The 27749-nt window shown below is 38.4% G+C and overlaps 3 protein-coding genes across 4 annotated transcripts in view; 2 read left to right on the top strand and 1 right to left on the bottom strand.

Moving 5' to 3' along the window:
• Positions 1-30: 30 nt before the first annotated feature.
• Positions 31-2445, bottom strand: LOC307149748 (uncharacterized protein). The gene is made up of 2 exons (XM_079856300.1): positions 2203-2445; positions 31-1259 (listed from the first exon to the last, which is right to left on the bottom strand). The coding sequence occupies exons 1-2, from the start codon at positions 2210-2212 to the stop codon at positions 700-702; spliced, it is 570 nt and encodes a 189-aa protein (XP_079712426.1). The 5' UTR covers positions 2213-2445; the 3' UTR covers positions 31-699.
• A 2057-nt stretch (positions 2446-4502) lies between these two features.
• On the top strand, positions 4503-21876 carry gtf3c3 (general transcription factor IIIC, polypeptide 3). The gene is made up of 18 exons (XM_079856544.1): positions 4503-4701; positions 4901-5000; positions 9243-9514; positions 9617-9740; positions 11801-11992; positions 12909-13074; positions 13327-13474; positions 13965-14097; positions 14341-14441; positions 16251-16422; positions 16565-16767; positions 16840-16941; positions 18155-18290; positions 18551-18776; positions 19603-19793; positions 20002-20126; positions 21314-21466; positions 21667-21876. The coding sequence occupies exons 1-18, from the start codon at positions 4615-4617 to the stop codon at positions 21787-21789; spliced, it is 2754 nt and encodes a 917-aa protein (XP_079712670.1). The 5' UTR covers positions 4503-4614; the 3' UTR covers positions 21790-21876.
• A 1575-nt stretch (positions 21877-23451) lies between these two features.
• Positions 23452-27749, top strand: part of hecw2b (HECT, C2 and WW domain containing E3 ubiquitin protein ligase 2b) — a 60334-nt gene continuing 56036 nt past the window's right edge. For both annotated transcript variants that reach the window (XM_079856448.1, XM_079856449.1), the window contains exon 1: positions 23452-23961. The gene's annotated coding sequence lies outside the window, so the exon portion shown is untranslated. The remainder of the gene's footprint in view (positions 23962-27749) is intronic.

The raw sequence follows: 27749 nt of genomic DNA, 5'->3' as shown, positions 1-27749 counted from the left end.
AATTTGGGTATTTTCTCTGAGTTTTTTCTACTAGCATCTTTCATAACATCCAGTATCAAAAAATTAGTCTTGTTGGTGGGGAACAAACGCTCATCATTCAGGGTCTGTGGGATACCTTCAATACATTTAATATCATACAGTTTTAACAATTCATCATACAAAAGTTGCCAACAATCATAAATGTACACAATGGTTGCAATATTTTTAGAAATCACACTTTTAGCGTTTTCCAACAACATTTTTACAAAAAAAAAAAAAAAAGTTCCTGAGCTAGAAGGACCACTTAACACACATGCAAATGGGTGTTGTAATCTGAAATCAAAACCATCTGAGTCTCACACCCCTCGATGACCAAAAACGTTGTCAGTAGCCATAGTGTGGTTCGGTCAGGTACCAAAACAATTAAACTACCACCTCCACCTAACAGTCTGGAAAACGGCACTATTTCAGAAAGTGTGTCATGTAAAAACATGGTGTATGCTAAATCTGTATTAGATATCTCCCGCAGATTTATAAGCCTGTGTGGATTTCCAGACTATTGAACCGAGTTTGTGGCAGTACAGTGTACACACTCACATCGCCACCCTCTCTTACAAGTGATTCGCATGTGTGAGACCCATGTTGGGTGCAGCAGGATTGAGTGTGCGGTGTGACTGGGTACCGGATCCCTCTCCTGACTGGTGAGAAGATACAAGATCTTCAAAAATCAGAATTTGGTTCAGGATCCTCATCTGTCATCGATCTCATTATGTTTATTAATTCTAGCAATGTATCAGTTGTAGACTTAGACCTGTTCATATCCTCCGTTGTCTGAATTAAACAGGGCAATGTTTCTGTGTTACTGCACTGTTCAAGGGGGACCACACAGCCATCGTCATCATCGAGTTTCTTTTCAAGCATGAGCACGACCTGCTTTAACAATTCCACCGTCAGGCTTTGATCTCTGGCTACTTGTTGGATAGTCTCACTATGCAACCGCTGCGCTGCTATGAGTTGTTTAATCAAACTACCATTCAAATCCAAATACTCGTGCTGCCGTCGCAGAGCGTTATTCTCATAAGCATCTAAGCGTCTCTCAAAAGCATCAAGGCGTTCGTTAAAACGTACCATGAAGGCGTTCAATGCGGTCTTGACAGAGTCCTGTATCAGTCCGATTATGTGTTGAATGTCTATATTGGGATGTGATAACCGTCTGTAAGCCTCCTGATTTGAAGGCAGCTCTTCAACATCATTTATATCGGGAACTGCATTGTCAACCTCTGTTAAGAAGAAGAAGGGAGAAAACAAAAAGTTAGTACAGATAGATAAACTAATGTTTTTTTTATGTTTCTTATTTATAAAGGGGTTTGAAAAGAGAGAAAAAAATAAAAAGTTATAATATATTGTTCTAGGACTAAAAATAAATAAAATCAAATAAATAAAAATTCAGGCTGGTGCTACTCGTAGTGCTTTAATGGTACAAATGTCAAACTCTATAACACCCTATATTTGCTCTAACAGATATGAAGTTTTCATATAAACAGACAATCAAATAAGACCAGACCAACAACGACTATGAAATGAATCCTGTAATACTAATGCACAGCTATAGAGAGAAAATCTTCATGTCTACACTTTTACATAACGTTCTCCATTACAGTCAGTTAAAAATGATAAATAAATGCATATGTTTTATGATTTTTAAACAACTTGTTGCACATGTATGTTAACAACATTTATAAACTAACGCATTGTCACATTGTATAGGCCTACGCATGAACGCACACACACACATACATCGACATTTCACTATTACAGCCCAATAAAACATTATCATACTCTGCAACTTTGAATTCAATCCTGCTCACAAGGTTTGATAAGCCTTCTGGAAATACACAGAAGAAAGGTTTTAAACTAAATTCCACGGGCTGATACTGTGCTAGACCCCCTATTCGGATCTCCTGGTAATAATTAAAAAACATGATTATGCATCACACACACACACACACACACACACACACACACACACACACACAATATGCAACATTCAAATATAAAACGTAATACTTACCATTTGCTTGATTCAGGAAAAGTTCCTCAACAATCTCGAAAAGACTCAACCCGGCCGCAGAGAACCTGTTTAAGTAACGCAATTGAACAGTGAGTCTCGTATAAATAAATAAAGGTTCTTAATAATAATACTAAATAATAAAACACACTTACTGATAGGCATCCATCTTCGTGAGAAGCACACTTGCGTTTCCGATAGCAAAATGTGGCGTGGAAAAATAGTAGTTTGAGAAGGAGGATAATCCACAGAGACGTTGACACGAACTGCTCGGTTAGACACTGATGAAGTGACCAACCCCAAATTTATACAGGTACCATTAGATGGTCAGAAGTGTTGAATGTAGGCATGCCCCACAACATCATTAACACACATAAACCCTAATCACCACAGATAAAGGGGCAATAGACCCCGGAAGCATATGTCCAAACACGTTTCTTTAACATGCACGGGAGGACATGTCACAACATGACAGGGATGGGTTACTGACCGGGCCTATGGGGCCAGTGCCCAGGGGCCCTTGACTGGTTTAAGGCCGCGTGATTCAGTTTGGTTCAGAAAACCCATGAAACAAATGTTTAGTAATGCTGTAATATATGTGTCCCATACAATGCCTGTTAAACTATGGAAATCCAAAGCTGCCAATATTAAAAATAAATAAATACATAAATAAATATACAAATAAATGTAAAAAAGAAAAACATAAATAAATATATATATAAATAATTATACATAGAAAATAAAAAAAACGAAAATAAATAATTATTTATACATTTATTTCCTTATTTATGTATATATTTATTTTTTTCCATATTTATTTATTTATTCTTTTATTTATTTCTACATTTATTCATTTCTACATTTATTTATTTCTACATTTATTTATTTATACATTTATGTATTTCTAAATTTATTTATTTCTTCATTTATTTCTTCCTACATTTCTTCCTGCGTAGGGTAATGAGGAGGGCGTCTTTTACCTCAGACATAGCAATCGAGCTCAGAGTAAGCGAAGGCGAAGGGTTGAGGCCACAGTGACACCCTGTGGCGAAATACAATAACGTTGATACGGTCTGTGACTGCGAGGTAGCCTATATGGTCAAAATCCTAAATCTTACTGTGTGACATGGATAGGCTACTCTTTATTCCGGACATGGCCGTAGAACATCGTTTGGTCTGGATTTGTAAAATGTCCTGGGCTAACAAACATGAAACAGGGACTCTGAATGATACATTTCAGCAAGTTGTAGGCTACTGTATCTTCCAACATAGTTAATTCGAGTTTACTATTAACTAAAGAGCTTTAGATGCTATATAGGTGCTACACAGCGATCGGTCACATCATATTAAAGAGCATTATAGTTTGTGTAATTGTGATTGTCAAAACATTTGGTAACTAAATTGAATTTTATGAAGTTTAGTGACAACATGTTACATTGTTTACATTGTACAATGACTGGTAGGATACAGTTTTTATTATTGCTTGACAAAAATGTATTTCAATATTTCAATTCCATTCTTGTGATTTGATTCCGATTTTGATTAATTTTATTTTATTTTAAAAAAATAATCTCACCTAATGCTGTAAACATATGAGGGCCCAATCTGCTGGTATTATTAAAGGTTAAAAATAACAAATTAAATTAAATATAATGCAGTTTTTGTTATAATAACAATTATTTAATGACATAAGTAAAATATATAATAAATATGTAATATAGTGCTCAGCAAAATCTCCTCTTTAGCTATTTTTTCTATTAAGTTAACATGCTATGGTCATTAAATGGCTTTCCTGAGGTAAATGTAACGTTGTGTGACATAATTGTTCTCCTGCTGTTATACTGACCTCTTTCCATGGTTGAAAAACACTAATTGGTCGATATTATGTATACTTTCGGTAAGTTGTACTGCATCTTTAAATTAAAAAGTAACAGATGATCGGTTCACGTGCACTTGAACTGAGGCGCTCAGCGATCTGTCACGTCACATTTACAAGCGCCAAACGTATTTTTGTCTGAATTTCGCAATAAAATTGATGAAATCTAAGAGTTGAGAATTAGTTTAATATTAAAAGTAGGTTACCTCTTTGCTCCGCAATTTTTCTGTGCGTGAGAAAATGAATGTGTGGCGTGAGAGCGTGTGAAAAGTGTCAATTGCGTGAGAGTTGGCAGCCCTGCCACTAATATCAAGTAAATAAGCATTGTGATACCATGGTGCCACAGTGACACTCGTCCCAAAAAGGCTTGCACCCCACCGTGAGTTATTTTTCCCTGCTGTACCTACACAACATTTGAGGGTTCCCCCACCTGCCAAATCCCACTTTAAACAGGTTTATACAACATATTTCCCATAATATACAGTATCTTTCTTTACCAGTGGCTGGACACTTGATGGCGGTGTAGGGCTTTTGGGATAAGGTCACCTGTGTTTGTGTTTCACTCACCGTCGAAGAAGAGTTTGAGCTTTCTAATTGGCTGAAAGGCAGAAGCGCAGTAACAACAGCGCTCATGCCGTGTTATGATTATACTGTCTGACATGAAGCAGTAAACTGAATTATTTTGTCTACAATGTCCGAATTGAACGAGTATTTAGAAGGAAAGATTACTTTCGAGGAGTTTGAGAGGCGGAGAGAGGAAAGAAAAGCAAAGAATAAGGTAACGTTAACTGCTTTTATTCCGTTAGTAAATTTGATCCGCTCACATGTTCACCTTTCAGCTTCTAAATAATATGTGTCTTAATGTGCAGTTTATTACAGTGCATATATCCACTAAGCATTCATTTTGGATTGTGATGTGGGCATGCATCATGGTGTTGTTGTAGTAGTGTGGAGTAGCAGCGCATGTTGTGTTTCAGGAGCAGAATGTGTCAGATGAGGATGAAACTGCTGAACTGGAGGATTCTGCTCCATCCACTTCCAAACTCTGTGCTGGAGGAACACGGAGACGCCAAACAGGTGATATTACACCACAGTACCAGGGTAACAGGGGCATTACAGCACAGTACCAGGGTAACAGGGGCATTACAGCACAGTACCAGGGTAACAGGGGCATTACAGCACAGTACCAGGGTAACAGGGGCATTACAGCACAGTACCAGGGTAACAGGGGCATTACACCACAGTACCAGGGTAACAGGGGCATTACACCACAGTACCAGGGTAACAGGGGCATTACAGCACAGTACCAGGGTAACAGGGGCATTGCAGCACAGTACCAGTACCAGTACCAGGGTAACAGGGGCATTACAGCACAGTACCAGGGGCATTACACCACAGTACCAGGGTAACAGGGGCATTACAGCACAGTACCAGTACCAGGGTAACAGGGGCATTACAGCACAGTACCAGGGGCATTACACCACAGTACCAGGGTAACAGGGGCATTACAGCACAGTACCAGGGTAACAGGGGCATTACAGCACAGTACCAGGGTAACAGGGGCATTACACCACAGTACCAGGGTAACAGGGGCATTACAGCACAGTACCAAGGTAACAGGGGCATTACAGCACAGTACCAAGGTAACAGGGTAACAGGGGCATTACATCACTGTACCAGGGTAACAGGGGCATTACACCACAGTACCAGGGTAACAGGGGCATTACAGCACAGTACCAGGGTAACAGGGGCATTACAGCACAGTACCAGGGTAACAGGGGCATTACAGCACAGTACCAGGGTAACAGGGGCATTACATCACTGTACCAGGGTAACAGGGGCATTACAGCACAGTACCAGGGTAACAGGGGCATTACAGCACAGTACCAGGGTAACAGGGGCATTACAGCACAGTACCAAGGTAACAGGGTAACAGGGGCATTACATCACTGTACCAGGGTAACAGGGGCATTACACCACAGTACCAGGGTAACAGGGGCATTACAGCACAGTACCAGGGTAACAGGGGCATTACACCACAGTACCAGGGTAACAGGGGCATTACAGCACAGTACCAGGGTAACAGGGTAACAGGGGCATTACATCACTGTACCAGGGTAACAGGGGCATTACACCACAGTACCAGGGTAACAGGGGCATTACAGCACAGTACCAGGGTAACAGCGGCATTACAGCACAGTACCAGGGTAACAGGGGCATTACAGCACAGTACCAGGGTAACAGGGGCATTACACCACAGTACCAGGGTAACAGCGGCATTACACCACAGTACCAGGGTAACAGGGGCATTACACCACAGTACCAGGGTAACAGGGGCATTACAGCACAGTACCAGGGTAACAGCGGCATTACACCACAGTACCAGGGTAACAGGGGCATTACCGCACAGTACCAGGGTAACAGGGGCATTACAGCACAGTACCAGGGTAACAGGGGCATTACAGCACAGTACCAGTACCAGTACCAGGGGCATTACCGCACAGTACCAGGGTAACAGGGGCATTACAGCACAGTACCAGGGTAACAGGGGCATTACAGCACAGTACCAGTACCAGGGTAACAGGGGCATTAAACCACAGTACCAGGGGCATTGCACCACAGTACCAGGGTAACAGGGGCATTAAACCACAGTACCAGTACCAGGGTAACAGGGGCATTAAACCACAGTAACAGGGGCATTACACCACAGTACCAGGGTAACAGGGGCATTAAACCACAGTACCAGGGGCATTACACCACAGTACCAGGGTAACAGGGTAACAGGAGCATTACAGCACAGTACCAGGGTAACAGGGGCATTACACCACAGTACCAGGGTAACAGGGGCATTACACCACAGTACCAGGGTAACAGGGGCATTACACCTGTTAGGGGGTTAACAGTTTAGGACCCATGGACCAGATGTTTGAAAGAAGACCCGGAGTCAGAATTATAAAAAAATTGAAGAAAAGTTTTACTGAAGATAGTTTGCAGTTTCATCAGCAGAAGTTCAGCTTCAAGACTCACACAAGAGTTCGTAGGCCGCCCCGCTTACAGTTAGAAAGATCACAGCAGTTATACCATTTCCAAGGTCTAAGCTACGTCATTGCTTACAGGTTGAATGATTCTCATTGGCTAAGAAATTGATAAACATAGTAATTTTCCACACATATACAGATAGACAGAAGCATATCTCCATAGATTATGCCGCTGACACTCGGACCCTGAAGTCAGGCACGTCGTGACCTTCCAGGTCGCAGATTTGGGTGGCTGGGTGCCATCATGTCCCGAACAACAACTCAGTCAATCTCCAATAATGCCAGTGGTTCCTTAACCTGTAAGCAAGAAGACTAACACACACACCCAACACACATCTTTTCCAAGGTTGAATATGGCCAGGCTCTAACTATAAACAGGAGTCTCATCTCAAAACATCAAGATAACAAGTTCTTTCTCTCAGGACAGCACAATTTATTCTAAATGGAAAGTATAGGCTTTAAATGACAAATGGTCCCTTAAACTATAGACTTTAATGACCCCTATGTGTTTTAACATGTTGAAGACCTTTCTCAAACACAAAACCAGTCCCTAATTCATTTCTGGAAGCAATGGGCAAGCAATGTAAATAGTAAATAGGCAAGCAATGTTACTACATTCAAATATCAAATACAGACATTAAAGAATACATGAAAAGAACATTTCAGTAGTCACACTGGTAACTTCTATAACAAAGTAAAATCTCCAGAGAAGTCATTCAACTCATATGATATTTAGAACGAAAAAAATATTGATTAATACCTTGATTATAATCACTCATCACATACATTGAAGCAGCAGTGGATTCCAATCCACTCCCTTCACACCACAGTACCAGGGTAACGGGCATTACACCACAGTACCAGGGTAACGGGCATTACACCACAGTACCAGGGTAACGGGCATTACACCACAGTACCAGGGTAACGGGCATTACACCACAGTACCAGGGTAACGGGCATTACACCACAGTACCAGGGTAACAGGGGCATTACCGCACAGTACCAGTACCAGGGTAACAGGGGCATTACCGCACAGTACCAGGGTAACAGGGGCATTACAGCACAGTACCAGGGTAACAGGGGCATCACAGCACAGTACCAGGGTAACAGGGGCATTACAGCACAGTACCAGGGTAACAGGGGCATCACAGCACAGTACCAGGGTAACAGGGGCATTACAGCACAGTACCAGGGTAACAGGGGCATTACAGCACAGTACCAGGGTAACAGGGGCATTACATCACAGTACCAGGGTAACAGGGGCATCACACCACAGTACCAGGGTAACAGGGGCATTACATCACAGTACCAGGGTAACAGGGGCATTACAGCACAGTACCAGGGTAACAGGGGCATTACAGCACAGTACCAGGGTAACGGGCATTACAGCACAGTACCAGGGTAACAGGGGCATTACAGCACAGTACCAGGGTAACAGGGGCATTACAGCACAGTACCAGGGTAACAGGGGCATTACAGCACAGTACCAGGGTAACAGGGGCAACACTACAGGGGAAAGGGCTACAAATAATATTGACATTTTTATGAAACCTCACTTGCTTTTCCTGTCATTACAATTGGCCAGTTACATAAACAACATAGCACTTTGTTAAGACTGTGTCTGAACTAATTACTAGCAGCTATAATTTGTTGCTTTTGTTGAAATTTTACATACACAATATATATATATGAAGAGTTCAGATGCAAAAACCTCTAAGTGCCATCTGAAAATTTCTTCTAGAATGATCATTTTTATTAAGCTTGTTTATTTAAGCTCAGTAATTTCACTTAAATGGCAATTCATTGGTAATTTTCATTGCCATTTAAGTGAAATTACTGAACTTAAATAAACAAGCTTCATAAAATTGATCATTCTAGAAGAAATGTTCAGGCTTATGTATATATATATATAATTTTTTTTTTTTTTTTTTTCCTCCATGATTATTGTTTTTTAAAGAGGATTTTCTAATATATTTGGATACATTGAGAGGGATGAAAGTCCCAAAGCAAAGTATTTGTATTCTTTATTGAAGGATTTTTGGTTTTATAATATATATATATAAAATTATGACTGCCTTTCTGTTAATGTTTAACAAGTATATGATTTAAAACAAAATAAATAGGTTAATTAATTAATCTTTCTTTTCAGATAATATCATTTTGTTTTTATATTCTTGCTCGTATAGCAAACGTATGGAGCATTTGAATGAGGCATGTGGGGATCAATATTCAGTGTGAGAGCATCACATCACAAGTTGTGTTTTGTGTGCTGTCTTGACAGAGACGACAGAAGAAGGAGTCAGTCCATCTGTTCAGAGAGCCTTTGCCTCCATGATGGAAGACGGGCTGGAGGAATGTGTGGATGAGGATGAAGAGGATGAGGATGGAAAGATGGAGTGGAGCGTTATTGGAGAAGAGGACGGCGACGACGATGATGATGATGATGCTGAAGAAGAAGAAGATGAAGAGGACAACGACGGCAATGAAGTCACACCCGGAGACGTGTTCGCCTTAGAAATGGAGCTGAACCGTGAGAATAAGAAAATGATGAAGGTCAGTAGATCGCCCTGCTAGGTCAACATTAGACATCACTGTTATTGATCATGATACATTTTAAGTTTATTTCTAAGCACACTGGTCTCGTTATTTGTTTAGGAGAGACGTCCCCGCAGTAAGTTACCACGGGCTCTCAGGGGACTCATGGGAGAAGCCAACATCCGCTACGCTAGAGGAGACAAGGAGGATGCCATCCTGATGTGCATGGAGATCATTCGCCAAGGTGGGTTTTTGCGGTGTGAAATGCCTTGGTGTATTGGTGCCACAAACAGAGCCACGGCAGAGAATGTCTAATAAGGGGAGAAGCTTCACTCTCAGTACACTTCCGGCTTCTGAACTGGTTGCAGTTCCACTCTGGCTCCATATGAGGGCGCTCACAGGACGAGTGCAGAATGAATGGAGGTCTATGGCGCTATACCCCTCAAAATCCACTTTTCTCAGGATATAATTTTTTGTCTAGTAATTTGAATGTTGTATTTGAAAGGAGATGCAAAGAAATTACACATTGTTGGGTGTTAGATTTTTTAGAGTCACTTCTTTGCTTTAAAAAGTCTTTTAAAATGTCAATGACGTCATACACATCGTACGACCAGAGATACACCTTTACGGCAATCCTTCAGTCACTTTGGTGCTTTCGCGCTCTGCACTTTCTTTTCTCTCGAGGCTTCGACAACACAGCTGACACAGGTAAACACACGTGCTAGAAGAGTTTTTGTTTTGTTTGTTTCTGGTCCCGCTTCGGATGCCACGATGCCATCAAGCGGTATCTCTGGTCGTAAACAGTCCTTCACTGACCAATCAGCGTTCATTAGCAGAATGCTAGCGTGTTATGGGCAACAACAACTCAACCTGTAAGAAATCGAAAGGACATAAGTACTCGTTCATTCAACTTTCGACCTATAACCCATGTTGAACTTGCAAAACCTACAATCAAATCTGAGATTTCTCAACGGCAATCGGGTGAGAGAGACAAATTTAGCCGTCTAGCCCCATAGACACCCATTCATTTTGCACTAATGGGTGATCGCCCCCAGTGGAACTCTGGTAGTCGGGGAAAACCCAGACAACTTCCGGCAAATTCAGATTTGCTCGAGAAGTAGTCTGGCAAAGAGCTCATTCAAGCCCATTTCCATGGCCTAGAAATCGCGGCACCAATCAGAAACGTTGGGGCGGGCTTTACACGATGACGATCGCTTTGATTGGTTTAAGGTCTATCCAATTGCGCCCAGAGGCATTTGAACGACGTCCGTTCAACTTTTAAATGCATTATTATATTCAAATTGCAAACACATGAGGACAGTCTCCATGAAAGACCCACTGGCAGATGAACGTGCTACTACATTCCTCTCCGAAACGGTTGGAAATGAAATTAGATTTAATAGAGGATTTTAACTGTGACACGATGATTGACAGGGCAGTTTACGTGACAGGATGCACGCGACAGATCCGTCCGATAAAGATGACGAAGTAGTATGTCCCAAAGCTTGCCTACTTTTTTGCTACACATTCAAAAGTAAATACCTTTTCTTCACAAAAAGAGTACATACTTTTATGGCGTAGTGTAACTTAGGCGAATTGGGACGTAGCATTATGGCTTTACACGATGACGATCGATTGGTTTTAGGTCTATCCAACTGCGCCCAGAGGCATTTGAGCGACGTCCGTTGGTGACGCCCCTTTGGAAATGAGTTATTAAATAAGCTTTGCCAGACCATAACTCAGTTACTACTGAGAATGGTCTGGTTTTAACCAGGCTAGAACTCTGGTGGAACTACAACCAAAATTCAGTACAATAGGACTTAATAGGGAGTGGCCAGGCTCTCCGTAGACGGGCTCTGGCCACGGTGTTTAAAAGTCGTACGAAACGGAAATTGCGATAGTCTTTTCTTCCCTGTGTGACGTATATCAGAGTGAAACGGCTTCTCGAACAAGAAAAAAAAGGAAGGCGGGGCTTGATTTTGTTCATGGGGAATTGATTGGATGGTTGTGGTTTGCTATTGGTCGATCTCATGTGAGTGACAGGTTGTCCCGCCCCCACGCCAGTAAACACATCATCAGAGAAGAGAAGAGATGTCACTGCAATAGGGAGAGGAAGTTATTTTGGTTTAAGATGACGAGGGCGTATGAATTTTGAAAAAATAATGATGTGCACGCATTTACAATAAACACTGCAATATACCATAGAAAATAAGAACTGTCAATTTTGATTTAATGGCGACTTTAATTGTAGTTGTGCCTGCATATTAATCCGAGGATAAACCCCGTCTCTTCCACGTCTCTCAGCTCCTGTGGCATACGAGCCGTTCTCCACGCTGGCTATGATCTACGAGGATCAGGGCGACATGGAGAAAGCGCTTCAGTTCGGACTGATCGCTGCTCACCTGAACCCCAGTGACTGTGAAGAGTGGGTCAAGCTGGCGGACATGTCCCTGGAGCAGGACAACATCAAACAAGCCATCATCTGCTACACTAAAGGTCTGTACACACACAGTAGATACACAACCATTCAAAAATGTGGGATCGGCAAGCTTTTTAAATGTTTCTTATGGTCACCAAGGCTGCATTTATTTGAGCAAAAACATTAATAATGTGGAATATTATTAAATTATAACTAAAATTATAATATTAATATAATAATTTTAATCTATTTAAAATGTTATTTATTCCTGTGACTTATTCATCATTACTCTAGTCTTTAGTGTCACATGATCCTTCAGAAATCATTCTAAAATGCTGATTTACTAGTAATATCAATGCTGAAAACAGTTATGCTGCTTAATATTTTTATGGAAACCATGATGCATTTTTTTCAGAATTCTTTTATGAATAGAAAGTGTAGAATTTGAGATGTAAATCTTTTGCACCAATATAAATGTCTTTACTGTCACTTTTGATCAATTCAGTGTATCATTGCTGAATAAGAGTTCATTTCTTAACTCTTAAAATCTTACTGACCCCAAACATTTAAACAACTTATATATATATATATATATATATATATATATATATATATATATATAGTATTTTATATTTTATTCATATTCCTCAATTTATTGATTAATTCATGTTTGTATATCATTTTAAATATATAGATTTATTTAGAAATTAATATTATTATCATTTTTTATTATTATTTATAGATATTATTATTATTATCATCGTTGTTCTTGTTCAAATAAAGTTCTTGTTGTAAATCTGTCTCTCTTGACCTCTTCGAAATTAAAAAAATATTTGGTTTGGATTTTTAGACAAAAAGTGAGAGGAAGTGTGTCGCTTCCAAACCGCATTATCACTGAACTGTCAGTTACTGTACCTTACTATAAATCAGCAGATGTCTGTTTACTGAGATGCCTTTGTGAAATGTGTCTAAAGCATGCTGTTGTGTTCCCAGCTATTAAATACGACCCCAGTAATGTTCAGTACCTGTGGGAGCGCTCCAGTCTGTATGAGCAGGTCGGGGAGCACAAGCAAGCCATGGACGGGTATCGCCGAATCCTCAGCCTGCTGCCGCCATCCGATGGAGAACAGTTCATGCAGCTCTCACGAGACATGGCAAAGTACGATGGCCACATATATTCTGAGTCTTATGTTGACCAAGGCTTTTTTTGCATCATTTGCATCATACCCTTAATATTTAAACACTACTTCTGCACCATGACTTCACAAATGTAAGAGGACCCTTATGATTAGATTTTAAGGTTTAAATGCATTTTAAGTTTATATATAAATGTAGATATGAGTGCATGTCATCAATGCCATGACCATTTCTGAATTCCACACAGTTTGAACTGTGCATGTATTCATTGCAGGAGTTACTATGAGAGCAGTGAGTTGCCTTCTGCTATAGGGGTCATGGAGGAAGCTCTGGACAGACATCCTGAACTAGTCTCACATGAGTGTGTCAACATGGCTTCTGAACTCTTCATAGCCAACCATCAACATGACAAAGCTCTAGAGGTGAGACCAGATGAAGACTAGCAGGATGATCAGTGGCCAATAACAAAATATATAGAGCAGAACAGGGTGCCAGTTGGCCAACATAACAGCGTTATATATATATGTGGAGGCCATTTGAGTTTAGTGAACTCATTGTCATGTTCAAGAAACCAGTTTGAGATGATTTTGAGTGTTGTGACATGGCGTGTTATCCTGCTGGAAGTCATCAGAAGATGAGAACATGGGATGGACATGGTCAGCAACAATACTCAGGTCAGCCGTGGCATTTAAATGATGCTCAATCGGTACTAAGGGGTCTAAAGTGTGCCAAGAAAAATCCAACACACCATTACACCACCAGCAGCCTGAACCGCTGATACAAGGCAGGATGGACCCATGCTTTCATGTTGTTTACACTAAATTCTGGTAATAGATTAAGAGTTTTTTTGTGACTCCCCTTTCCTCTATTGTATTCATGTTTATGTAAGTGCTAAAATGTATGTGTCTGCAGGCACTGGTGAAGTTTTGTGGCATCGTTCTGAAAAGACAAGAGAAGGAGGAAACTGAGACAGAGACTGGTGACCAGACGCCTGCACAAGATACAGAAGGAGAAGAGAAGAAAGAAACCTCGGAAGAGGAAAAAGGTGAGATAAAAGAGATGATTGTTCTGTCATTTGCTGTACCACAGAGGTGTCTAAATATATAGTAGTAATAATAATGTTTAAAAATAATGTTTCCTGCAATTAAATGTATTGAAAGGCATCTTTTCATGGTGTACTGTATATATTCTGTGCTGAGTTTAGTTTGGTAGGACTTGGCTGATGATAATATTGTTAATCAGAGAAGAGCATTATGAACATATCGCTAACATGTTTTTAAATGCATAGGGAAAATCTTAGAGGTGGTGATTCCTGATGATGTTCCCGTCGACATCAGAGTGAAGATGATGGTGTGTCTCATCCACCAGCAAGTCTTCAAACCTCTGGATGTAAGTAGATTCCTACACATACACAAGCTCTCATTTGTATCACTGTAGCTGTATTACAGAAACTTCCTATCTTAATTATTGACTTCTCTGAATTTATTTCTATCATACAGCCCCTGATTTATCTTTGTTACTGTAGAAAATACTGCTAATATTTAGTGATCGACCGATATTGATTTTTTATAATGTTTATGTGCCCGATTACCGATATGCAGAACCGATATTTATTTACTGTTATACTTCTGTTTTTGACACAATTATTACAACACAAATGAACTGAACAAACCATTTTATTTATAACAATCACTCCCTCCTTGCATAAAAAAACTTTATATTTATACACAAATAAATAGAGGGGTCTGAGTCCAAAAAATAAAGTGCACTGTTACTAAGTGTCTTTGTTTAAAAATAAAAGCTTTGATGAGGTTAAAAATAAAGCACAAAAATTATTCTAACATATATTCAAAGATAGTTGAGTGATGTATTTACAGTATAAGTGGTTCCACATGTTGGAGGTATTTTTTGTATTATATTTTGTATTGAAATGTAATTCATTTTAAACAGTTTTAGAAGGTTTATGTGCCGTTTAATAGGTTTAAAGAGTGAGGAATAATTCATTGGGTAATATTAATTCACTGAATAATATTAGCTGGAATATAAAATTGTCAGGAAAGTAACAAACAAAACAGCATATTTGCATTTTCCAACTAGTATGTTATTAATTATTAATAATGTTTTTGTCTGTCTAGATCATGAAATCCTTTCTGACAAAGTGCTTTTTATCTATGCATTTACACAGAACTATAACTTAGCTACTCAACCGCGATCGCGCGTGGAGATAATAAATAATTAATTTCCACAGAGCGGTATTTATTTAGATTTGTATTAGCGAAATAATGGTTATGTAGTAAATGATAATATAATTTAGGGTGTTTAAACGAGATAATCTTGTCAAAAGTTTCATTCAGTGGCCGTACTTGAGCATTCCTGTCAACAACCCAGTGAGTGCTCAGTATGAACGAACTTTTTTTCCGAGACTAATGGTGATCAAATACAACAGATAGAGAATTAAATTCAGCGCTTTTATTTTCAACATGCACTCATTCATGTCTGTTTTATTTAATTCATGTAAAGTTACATCTTTATTGGGGCAGGACATGACGGATTACGCTACGTGACTCCATGTTCGTCACAATTTTTTTAGAGTCAAGCTGCATAACTAAACTATATCAGGCATTTATGTCTCAAATCTCATTTCTGCGTGTCTGTTATGTTAAATAAAGTGGAATAATTACAGCAAAGCAAGCAGAACATATGCTTTACCTGTGCACAGAGTTGTTGTTGACTGATCTCCTCAGACGCGGACTGCAATGGCAGAATACTCAAAACGGCCACAAGATGGAATCCGATATTACAAAACCGATACCCGATTATGGGAAAATGCTTAAATATCGGGAAAAATATGGGTAAACCGATACATCGGTCGATCACTACTAATATTGTTGGTTTCTGATTATTTTCCACATATTTAAGTCGCCTTGCATTAGAAGTGTCTGCTAAATGTTTTTGTAGTTTTTTAGACGTTTTTCTCCGAAACGTTTATGAAAGTGCATTATCTGCAAAGCATTGCCTTCCACTTTAAGCGTCATATTTGTGTTTAATATGTGCTCATTTTACATTCATAAATAAAACATTCAAAAGGGATCATTTTAACATATTGCAAATGAGCGAACACTCAAGAATCTTCCAGATGAAAGTGTGCTGATAGAATAAACGTGTTTGATTTTCTGGCCTGTAACCTTGTGTCTGCAGCCCATGTTGACGTCTCTGATGGAGCAGAGCCCGGAGGAGCTGGGTGATTTGTATTTGGACGTGGCGGAGGCTTTTATGGAAGAGGGCGAGTATAACTCTGCCCTGCCTCTGCTGTCCGCCCTCGTCTGTTCAGAGAGATACAACCTGGCGGTCGTTTGGCTCCGACACGCAGGTTACACACCTTTTTTAGTGCACTAAATTTGGAAAAGCAATGAAAAAAGTTTGCTGTTATTACAGTAAAATGTATTTTTCTGGTCAAGAACTGCCTACTTAAACAGGAAATGATCATCTGATTGTGATTTACTTGTGTGCAGAGTGTCTGAAGGCACTTGGTCATTTGGAGGTTGCGGTGAAGAGTTACAGTAAGGTTGTTGAAATGGCTCCATTGCATCTAGACGCCCGTCTGGCACTATCCACCCTCCAGCAGCAGCTGGGCCGACCCAACATGGCCCTCGAGGCCCTGGAGCCCATGTATGATGCCGAAACCCTTGCACAGGACTCTTCTGCCGCCCAGCAGGTGTGTGCATATCATAGTCCTGTGTTTAAATGTGAAGTGCTTGTGTATAATTATGTGTGTGATGTTTTTCAGGAGCTGAAGCTGCTGTTGCATCGCTCGACTCTCCTGCATGCTCAAGGACGCACTGATGATTACATTGATACTGTACTGACCATGCTGTCCATGCTACTAAAGGTCAGATTCTGTGCTCAATGTGTGATGGTGATATGAAGACAGCTGTGTGGACAATATGATACAGTATATTAATAGATGTACACAAAATACCTGAAATTGCAATATACACTACTGTTCAAATGTTTGGGCTCACTTTTTTGAAAAGTCTCTTATGCCCACCAAGGCTGCATTTATTTGATCCGTAAAAACAGTAATATTGTGAAATATGATAACAATTCTAAATACCGGTAAGTGTTTTCTATTTGAATAGATGCAAAGCTGAATTTTCAGCATCATTACTCACAAGATCCTTCAGAAATCATTCTAATATGCTGATTTTTCTATTATTATTATTATTATGTTATTTTATAACATTCAAAAGAACTACATTTATTTGAAATAAAAATCTTCTGTAACATTATACGTGTCTTTACTGTCACTTTTGACCAATTTAATGCATCCTCACTGAATAAAAGTACACATTTTTGAACGGTAGTGTATTTTACATAGTATTTACTGCACCATACTCGCTGTATCTTATTAATCCACACCATTATCAGTCTATTTGTAGCCATGCTCTAGATACATTGTCTGTTTATCTATATTATCTGACTATTTTTCATTAATTAGCATACATCAAATTGAACCGAGGAATTCATTGGCTATAAACCTATATTGCCAGATTCAGTTTTATATAGGCAGATTAATCTGTGACCACCATGCTTTCTCATAAACAACTGACATGTTGAAACAGTGTTATTTTAGTATTGATTGTTATAACATTGATATGCTATTATAGTTTCTGTTAATGTTTTGAATTAGATTTTATTTTTATATTTCTGTTTTCAATTTAATCTGAGTTATAGTAATTTTGTTGTGTTTTTATCATTTTATTACTTTTTCCTTTTATAATGTCTAAATCGTTTTTTTTAGTTGTAGTTATTTTAGTACTTCAACTAAAACTAAACGAAAATGAGAAATGTTGCCTTAGCAACCAGCTAAAATAAAATAAGTTTTATTTAATTTAATTTTGTTTATTTCAAGTATGAAAATGCTTCTTTTATAGTTTTAGTTCTGGTAAAGAGTATATTGAATCAGCCTATATTTATCTATAGTCGATTACCCATCTAATATGACCATATCAGTCAACCACTAGTTCATTCCTACTCTCTGATTACCAGGTTTATGAGACTGGATATTTTAACACATTGTTGTGCTTTCCTGTTTTGTGAAGGTGGCGATGGTGAGGGCTCAGGTGTGTGTCGTCTCTGATACGTCCTCCGGTGTCAAACATCTGAAGCTTATAAAAGTGTCACGCAACAAACTGATGGAGATTGATGACCAAGAGGCAGCTTATCTGGATGTGACGGGTAAAGCACATAACATGGAACTACATTAACACTTATTCATTGTGCCTTTTAAACTGCTGTCCTAGGACTTTGATCACACAATGAATTGCATGATCAATAATATTTGCATACTACAACCCAGCCCAGTCGATTGAAACTAAACCAGCTCTTCTTTAAAGTCAACAAGCCTTTGTAAACTTGCATCGAAATGTAATGACTGGCTCCTCTTCATTCGACCTTTTCCAAGTCTTCTTAGGTTTAACCGTGTCTTTCTCTCTAAGGTAAGACAAGCGTCCTCTCTCGAGACGACTGGTGGAAGCTGTTACTGCGCTGCTTGGCTGTGCTGTGTGAGTTGAAGCGCTTTGCTGAGGCCGAGTTATTAGTCGACTCCACTTTAGAGTACTACTCCTTCTACGACGACCGCGTCAAGCGCAAAGAGCTTGAATACCTCGGCCTGTCCGCCGCCTTCATCGACCACAACTTCCGCAAGGCTTATGACTATATAAGGTCAGTCAGTTGGATACTAAGTCTGTCTACATGAACATCTTAAATAAAATTATTCATTTGATTCAAAAAGTCAAAATACTACACATTTCTCTCCTTGTTTGTTTGTTTGTTTATGCAGTATTTTGGCTAATTTGATTTATTGTTGTACCATGTTTGAAACACAGAATCACAACTTTCCACCAATTTTCATTTATTTTGGTGAGAAATGCAGTATTCTGTGATTTTCACATGTTATTTTATTACCATGTTATATTATTTTATTATATTTTATATAAGTAACATGTTACTTTATTCTGTGTTTTTAAAAACTGATTCAATTGATATATATCTTACACATTTAATCAGTTTTTGTTTGTTTATGCAGTATTTTGGCTAATTAGATTTATCGTTTTAAAAATCCACATTGTCCACAATTTTATTATTTTTTGGTAGTAAATATGGGATTCTGTGTTTTATACATTATATTCTCTGTTTTTAAAAACTGATATATATATATAATTTTTTATTTAATCATCTGTTAAAGACTCAGAATACAGAATTTCATGTTTAAAACACGGATTCCTGCATTTTTCACACATATAAATACAATTTTAGTGGAAAATGTGGTATTCTGTATTTTAAACAAGATACAAATATGATCAAAATAGGGGAGGAACGTGTAAAACTCAAGATAAACTGGTTCTTCTTGAGGAACAGAGGGTGGAATAAATGAGTGAATGTTTTTTTTTTTTATTTGATCGAGAACTAAAAGTGGCTTAAGTGACCATTTGTGCTTCTTTCTCAGTAGAGAACTTTAAGTACTGTAAATATACCCCATCTATTGCAGGTTGATGTTAATGGACAATGTGGAACGGACTCAGCTGTGGAACGTGTTTAATCAGGTTACCCTGCACTCTCAGGATGCCAGACATCATCGTTTCTGTCTGCGTCTCATGCTCAAGCACCCCGATAACCATGCGCTCTACCTTCTCAATGGACACACCTCGCTGGTTTCTGGGACTTTCAAACATGCACTCGGTATGGTTTAGACATTGAACCATTTCCTATGGCACAATTCTGGTGTTTATTGCTAGGTTCTGTTCATGAGTGGGTCACACCTAGTTGAAATGTTTATTTTGAGTTTATGTGCATAAGTGGCATGATTGGTGGAACCTGCACTATTAAAATTACTTTTATAATTATTATTATTATGATTGTTTTATTTTTTTCTCTCTTCTCTGAGTAGGTCAGTACATGCAGGCCTTCAGAAACCAGCAAGACCATCCTCTTCATAGTTTGGTTGTAGGTCTCACGTTCTTCCATATGGCCTGTCAGAGGTTCGTCATGAAAAGGCATCCTCTCGTTATACAGGTACAGCATGATGTGTATTTTTTTCTAAATTAGCTACTTTTGAGTGGAAAGTTGCTGAAATTTCCCCTCTGGTCGGCTTTCTAGAACATGCTAGAAAAAAGTATGTTTTGCATCATGACAATTCAAATTCTCTATATTATATTATTTATAAATGTTAAATGATTTAGCATACAGTTTTGTATGTAATATTCATACATTTTCATTTACTGCGTAATAAAATTTTAGAAAGCATTGTATTACAGATTTATATATTTATTTAAGTCCCAGACTTGTTGCAGTAATGAGATTTTGTAGGACAAATGTGCTTAACCGTCATGAAAATAATGACAATACCTCACAATGGTCTTAAAATTTGCTTTATTTTAGGGCGTTCACACTTGGCATGTTTGGTTTAAAACGAACCCTGGTGGGATTGCTCTGTTAGTGCGGTTCATTTGAATAAGTGTGAACGTCTGAACCCTGGTGCGCATCAAACAAGTGAACCGAGACGCTGACAAAATGGGTCTCAGTCCGCTTCCAAACAAACTCTGGTGCGGTTCGAATGAAATATGAACGCAACACAGACCAAAGACATGTAAACGAACCAAAAACAGGACATAAAAAGGACAAAGCTCAAGCATACCTGTTTTTTCTCGTCACAGTCGTGATGTTTCCCATCACAGTTCAGTTCAGGCATCAGAACCGCGTCTCTTCGCTGCAGATCTTTGTTTGTGTGTGTCTTTGTTTGTGTGTGTGACGGAGGGATTCCTGCCGCTGTTTTTACTCCTTTACACATTTGATAAGCTCTTCACGAGTTCTCAGCTGGTCAAAATACCATCATATGTAGCTTTGCACATACAATGAGTGCATTTAGCCCAGAACACAGCATTGTTTCAGATGTTCGATAAGTTTCATCGCGAAATATACATTAATACAATATACGTAATAAAAAAGTTGTAAAAAAATATCCCCATGCCTTTAGATTCGGTATCTTTAGGTTCTGTGTTAAAATGCCAATGTGTGAACTTAGTTATGCAAAAGTTAGTATATGTTTTTTCCTTGGCATTTGGAGTATTTTCAATTTAAGGATAGTAGTAATAGTAAATTAAAAGGTGCAGTAGTCATTTTAAAACCGTAGATGTCGCTCAGACGTCCCTAATTTGATGAGTGATATCTGCATATATAACCCTATTTTGGTTGTTCCTCAGGGTTTCTCATTCCTGTGGCGCTATGTGGATCTCAGAGGTCATTGTCAAGAGTCTTTGTATAATCTTGGCCGGGCTTTACACCAGCTCGGACTCAGTCATTTAGCCATTCACTACTACGAGAAAGCCCTCAACCTCCCCCCACTCAAACTGGAGGTAAGACGCTTTCAGTTTAATATCTGTGTGATCCACAATACATGCATAAATCATCACAGAAATATCCCAGATTCTCAAAACGTTGTAAACAAGAGACACATTCAAAGGCTCTATGCTGTAAATATGTATATTTATATATGCATTAATAGGCTGTTTAAAATGCTTTGTGAAATGCAAATGATTTCTCTTGTCATTTCAAGGGGATTGATGATGATCAAGTGGATTTGAGAAGAGAGATTGCCTACAACTTATCTCTGATTTACCAGTCCAGTGGTAATAAGGAGATGGCCCGACATGTCATCTATACTTACTGTATTGTCTGACTCTGTGAGCCTTTTACAGTTGCTTCCTTAAATGAATAAAATATACTATATTTTTTACTATATTTTCTTTTCAATAAACTAATTTATAATATTCATGCAGTGTTTGATTTTGAGTTGTGTGTTTGTTTGGGTGTAGAGTGGGTATAATATATATATACATGCATTATATATATATATATATATACACATGCATATATATACATATATATATATATATATATATATATATATATATATATATATATATATATAATGCATGTATATGTAAATTACAATACAATTATCAGCTTAGTCAAATATTTATGGAGCCCCAAAGCCTATTTGCAGTTCATTACGTTGTCTTATATTTTAGCAGAATTTTATAGCCTAAGTCTGAGCATTTACGTGCATTTTGGTAGCAGGTATATACAAAGGTAAGCATTATATAGAAATCCCTAATATGTTATATTCTTCTACACACTTTTCTAAAGTTAATTCAGCTCCAATCAGTCTCTCCGTTCACACTTTGTTTTATAAGTAATCAACTTAAGTGTGCTAACATTTTTGTACTGGTAGTTATTTTATTACCTTATTTTATTTTTTTGATTATTTTATTTATTACTTGCTAATTAAAGTACTTTCCCGTCCTTGGGGAATGCCAATCAAGATTATTATTATTATTATTATTATTATTAGTTGCCACCAGTAGAAATCCCCCTTTACCCCATTTGTGCGAAAAATTTATTTCAATTCACCTTTTTGAATCAGTTCGTTGGTTTGTGTGTTTCATTCCCATGGATTATATCCAAGCAAACTATTCAATTATATTCTATCCAACTATTCAAACTATTCAGCCGTCACTCAAAAGTTTCTCAATAATAAGTGTTCATACAGGACGGGTTCAGACGAGTCTTTGGCCATTATGAAACATTTCGACTAATAGACAGAGTTTCTTAAAGGGATAGTTTACCCAAACATGAACATTTCTGTCATTAATTACTCATGTCGTTCCAAACCTGTAAGACTTTTGTTCATCTTCGGAACACAAATGAAGATATTTTTTTATGAAATCTGAGATCTTTCTGTCTCTCCATAGACAGCTGACACTTTGACGCTTCAAAACATTCATAAAGAGATCGTAAAACCGCTCAATGGATTAGTTTTACGATCTCTTTATGAACTTTTTGAAGCGTCAAAGTGGTAGTTGGGTACGCTGCCAATGGAGGGACAGAAAGCTCTCAGATTTCATCAAAAATATCTTAATCATTTTTGTTCCGAAGATGAACAAAAGTCTTACGAGTTTGGAACTACACGAGGATTGGTGAGTAATTGATGACAGAATTAATATTTGTGGGTGAACTATCCCTTTAATAAAATGCTGCATGGCTTTTTAATGTTTAATTTCTTGCTAAATAAATATATTTAGAATACTGCTGTTTAACTTATTTTAAAGATGGGGCCCTTTACTCAATTTGCGCAATTTTCTTTTCATGTTTTTCGGAAGCTGCGTTGCTGTTTTTAGCATGGGTGTTGCATTTTTAAATATCCTACACTTTCACAGAATTCAAAAAGCGTCTCTAGAATCTGCTCTGTGTGAACGGCACCTACATACGCCTTTCGAGTCGTTTAGAACGAATCAAAGAACCGGTTCAGCAGCAGGTTGACTCGTTCGCGAATCGAGCATCACAACAGTGTGAGAGTGAACGCCTACCTCTCGTGAGCTGCGCGCCTGTGAGCTGGTGCTCAAAACAAAAGCAGACGCAAAGCCCGTGGAATTAATCCAACAACAACACTAATGCAAAGCAACATTCCTCACAACGAATCTCTCGCGCGTTCAGATGAAGCTGTACGCCCGGCCAGGCGCGTGTTTTTGTTCGGGTGCGAGTGTTTTCAGTGGGTATGAGGTGGCATAGCGCGGACACGGGGCTCTTTGTAAATGAATAAGACATGAACGCGGCTGGAACCAGACTGGCACACCGAGCGCACGGACGCAGACCGACACTGCGCAGTAAATATCAGCTGGGCTGTGTTCGGGCTGGTTCGGCTGGGCTGTGGTTCCTCTGAGACGGATGGTTTAGGCAGAAGAGGAGGAGGAAGCGCGCTGGAGCCGAACGGAGGCCCTCAGCTGCGCACATCAGCTGTTCCCGTGTGCTTATTTGAGCTTTCTCAATTCATCATCACCTTTATTTGACGGTAGGTTACATGTTTACCTGCACGTGGATTTAATTTGGATTTACTGGCAACATTTTAAATGAGCTGAATTGATATTGTAGTCATTAAAATAAATATATTGGCAAATGCATTACTGCTGGCTGTTGATTCTTGTGGGAACTAAACAACAGGATTTGTGTTAAAGTTTAATTTACTTAAACATTTTATACATGTACAACCTTAAAGCTTTAAAATTGCATTTCAGACAATCGGTCCCCCAGATGCCACAGGTTTCTGTTTTATATATCCTTAAAACACAAAATCCACAGAACCCGTGGCATTTGAGGGCCAATTTATGTTATTCAATACTAGTAAGTTACATTTAAAGTTGCTCTTATTGTCTATAAGCTAGCATAGATGTAAATCTACAAGTTTTCCTGGTGCATCAAAATATATGCATTTGTCATAAAGACCGCTATTGAGTGTATGAGCTATCACTAGATGTTTTTTCATGCACATGTTAATCTATCTCTGTGTGGATTTGGATTTATTGCTGAAATATTGATTGCCAATGTGGCATGTCCATAGTTTTGATAAAACGGTAATTAGTAGGCTACTCCTTAGACTATTGATCCATATGGGGGGGGGGAAAATCATAAATATTATATTTTAGATTTATATTTTATAAGTGAAAATATATATTGTGTTAAGTAGAAACGTTATTTTGCATTCAAATGTCAAGTGAATTACTTACTCACCTCACATAATCATCAGATTTATTTGACTATGTATTTTATTTGGTTTTATTGCCAAAATCGATTGCTTGTGTGGCATGGTCATTGTAGTGGTTAAAAACATGCAAATGTGTAACAATATTTATTGATGCTGTAATAATCTGTAATTTGTACAATAGGAGCAAATAAATGTTCTTGTTCTTAAAGGTTCTAAAACAACATTTGCAATATAGGGTTCTTGAGTTGAGTCTATATGATTCTGTGGAGATGAAAACAGTTTTTTCCAGATCAGGTTCCTGATTCTTTAAAGCACAAGTATGGGGGGGATTTCTACAGAAAATTAACTTCTATCTTGAGATGGTTCCTCTTTGGGCTGTAAAAACGCTTTTTGGGTAATAGATCTGAATGTGAGAGATCTTGGTTTTCCTAATGTTTTTGTTTTCGAATCAGATGCTTTTTTAGTTATATTATGCATTGACATGTCCCAAAAAGTAATTCAGACACGCCTAGCAGAAAGTTTCCAAGACCAGGCTAGTTTTCCTCACAAGTAATGAGGTCATATGAAGCTTTGCTTTGAAGAGCAGCTCCAAAATCCCACTTCAGGACTATTTAGACCATCTATGTGATCTGTGGATTAAATGACACAGTTAAAGCTGGTGGCTCAGTCATTAATGCCTCGTCTCAGACTCAATTTCAGGATGGCCTGGTTCTCGTTCAGTCCAATATTTGCCTCTCTACAAGGCTCAATTGTTTACATATCCATGCAGATTAATTTCTGAGTGTTGGGTGCTTTGCATACAATTCCTTAGTGCTCTTTTGGACTTATACAATTGCTAGACCTGTTAAATCTAACACCTAAAATGCGGAAAAGTCTGTCTGGGCCTTGCAAAGTCTGATCCAATCATCTTGATTTAAGTTTTGATTCATCTCTGTGGATGTTATTGGACATCGGATCAGACGGTCTTGGGTGAATAATAGCAGAAGCTTTAGGTGGAGACAGATCGAGCCTGACGTCATTGTGCAGTAAGGGTGGAGATATATGGTTTGAGACGGCTATAGAGATGAGCGGACAATAAAAGCTTTAAATAAGGGTCTGAAGGAATTCATTTGGCTTGTACTTTGGCATGACAAATAGTTAATTGGGTATGTTTACTTTTTTATTGCATGAGCAGTTACAATTAGCTGCGCACAATAGTAAAATTGACTTTTGGTTGTCCAGATGGTAATGATCAAATTAACTGATAATGTGTTTGTTTTTCTGGCTAGGTTGGCACAAATATGGTTATTCACATTTTGCATTGTTTATTTTGCATGCCTCCACTAAGAGATTGACATCCATTGATGAGGAATTTGTGTAAAATTATTTTAAAAGTTATGTTCAATGAAAAACTTTGGGTAAAGTAATTCACAAGCCATTTCACTTACATAATATAAGTAAAAAAAAAGAATAATTATATCAATAAAATGTAGATCTGGACTTTATTTTTTCTTTTAGGCAACAATGAGTGGGACATTTTCAAATTTTTTTATTTGGTATATCATGCACTGATAAAACATTTTTAATTAGTATGCAAGGCCTTGAAGAACAGAAATAAGTCTGACTGATTGATCAAACAAGCCATATTGTGGCATGCGATGAAAGCATTGCAACTTCCCATCATTATAACTCCATCATTCTGCCTATCAGTTCTGCAGTGTTTGGCATGCCAAGTGTTTTGTCAAAGTCATGTAAGGTGACACCCACTAAGCCAGCCTGAGTTTCATTAGCATGACCTGAACTGGCCTTATTAGCTTACAGAATCAGGTGCTGTCACACATTTAGTGTTGAAAAGCCGCGGACAGGGTTATTTTTGCGGCTGACCTTATTATTGCATATGCATTTGTAGGATTTTCCCTTTCAGATGCATGTGAGGAGAGTATTTAAATGAATCATGCAAGATGATTTACTAAGGTTTACGCTCGTCAATTTACTGGGATTTGCACCATAATTTACCGCCCCAAAAAAAGCATGTCTTAAACCAGATGCTAATTTGTGCTGCTCCTGGTAGATTGTGTTGATCATTATGGAAATGATACGGCTGCGTCCGGATGTGTTCTTTCATTTGTGCGTCGTCAGTAGATCCTGTGCAAAACTTTCCACTCCCATCGGCTCTTTTTTGGAATTTTCCCTGTTTAGTAAATCTGATCCTATACCATCCAAAAGTTTGGGTTTTTTAAAAAAAGAAAATGATACTTTTATTAAGCAAGGATGCTTTAAATTGATCAAAAGTGACATTAAAGACATTTATAATGTTTAAAAAATTCTATTTCAATCAAATGTTGTTCTTTTAATTATACAGTTCCTTTAAGCCAAACGACAGGTTTCTAATTACATTTAAATATCTCAAAGTTGTAAATAGGGATGTTAGTCCCCATTTGTTCTGTAGTTTTTCTGTGAGTAAAATTGTTTTGTTGATGGTGTTATGTTTGGTTAGGGCAGTGGTTCCCAAACTACAAGAACAAAATGCTGTGTTTTGCCCTTCATTTAAAGCTGTAGTCTACGATGTTGAAAATCGGTCGAGAATGCCTGAGACGGTTGGGAAGTTTTAAAAAACTCATCCCGCCCCTCCACACACACACCCCTCCCCTCTGTGCTACCTGATCCCTCCCACCGGGAAACGACCTGAACAACGTCACTCAGTCAAGCTGTGATCACCGGTAGTAAACATCCTCTCTCACAGCTGAAAGCAGTGAACACATAAAGCCTTGAAGGAATGAACACTTACAATTTTGACTGATTGACGTCATTTACTTTCACAACATTGCTTAGTCGCTTCAATCTAATGACCTCGCTAATGACACATCATATGTAAAGTTGACTTTCGACACTTGAACTTAGTTGCTTCATCAACAATTCAATGTCACCATTGTCCTAACAAAATAGCTCAGAGGCACACGTTTGAGTTCACGCCCACGCAAGATTAGCAACACATGCAATGTTCTAACAGAAACCCGCTAGGCCTACTGAAATATATTCAAGCACTTCAAGAAATATAATTACTTTGACCCGTGATAGGCGATGCTGAACGGCTAACAGTCCAATGCCGACCGGCAGCA

This window comes from Squalius cephalus, assembly GCF_949319135.1.
Source record: "Squalius cephalus genome assembly, chromosome: 2".
In the NCBI taxonomy this organism is placed as follows: Eukaryota; Metazoa; Chordata; class Actinopteri; order Cypriniformes; family Leuciscidae; genus Squalius; species Squalius cephalus.
Note: the sequence above shows the minus strand (reverse complement) of the source record. Positions and strands in the feature narration are given on the sequence as shown.

Bases quoted from the DNA above. Each gene is read 5' to 3' on its own strand.
- gtf3c3 (XM_079856544.1), top strand. From the start codon at position 4,615: ATGTCCGAATTGAACGAGTATTTAGAAGGAAAGATTACTTTCGAGGAG. The intron at 18,291-18,550 runs GTAAAGCACATA...TTTCTCTCTAAG, and splicing joins AGCTTATCTGGATGTGACGG to GTAAGACAAGCGTCCTCTCT. The intron at 19,794-20,001 runs GTATGGTTTAGA...TTCTCTGAGTAG, and splicing joins GACTTTCAAACATGCACTCG to GTCAGTACATGCAGGCCTTC.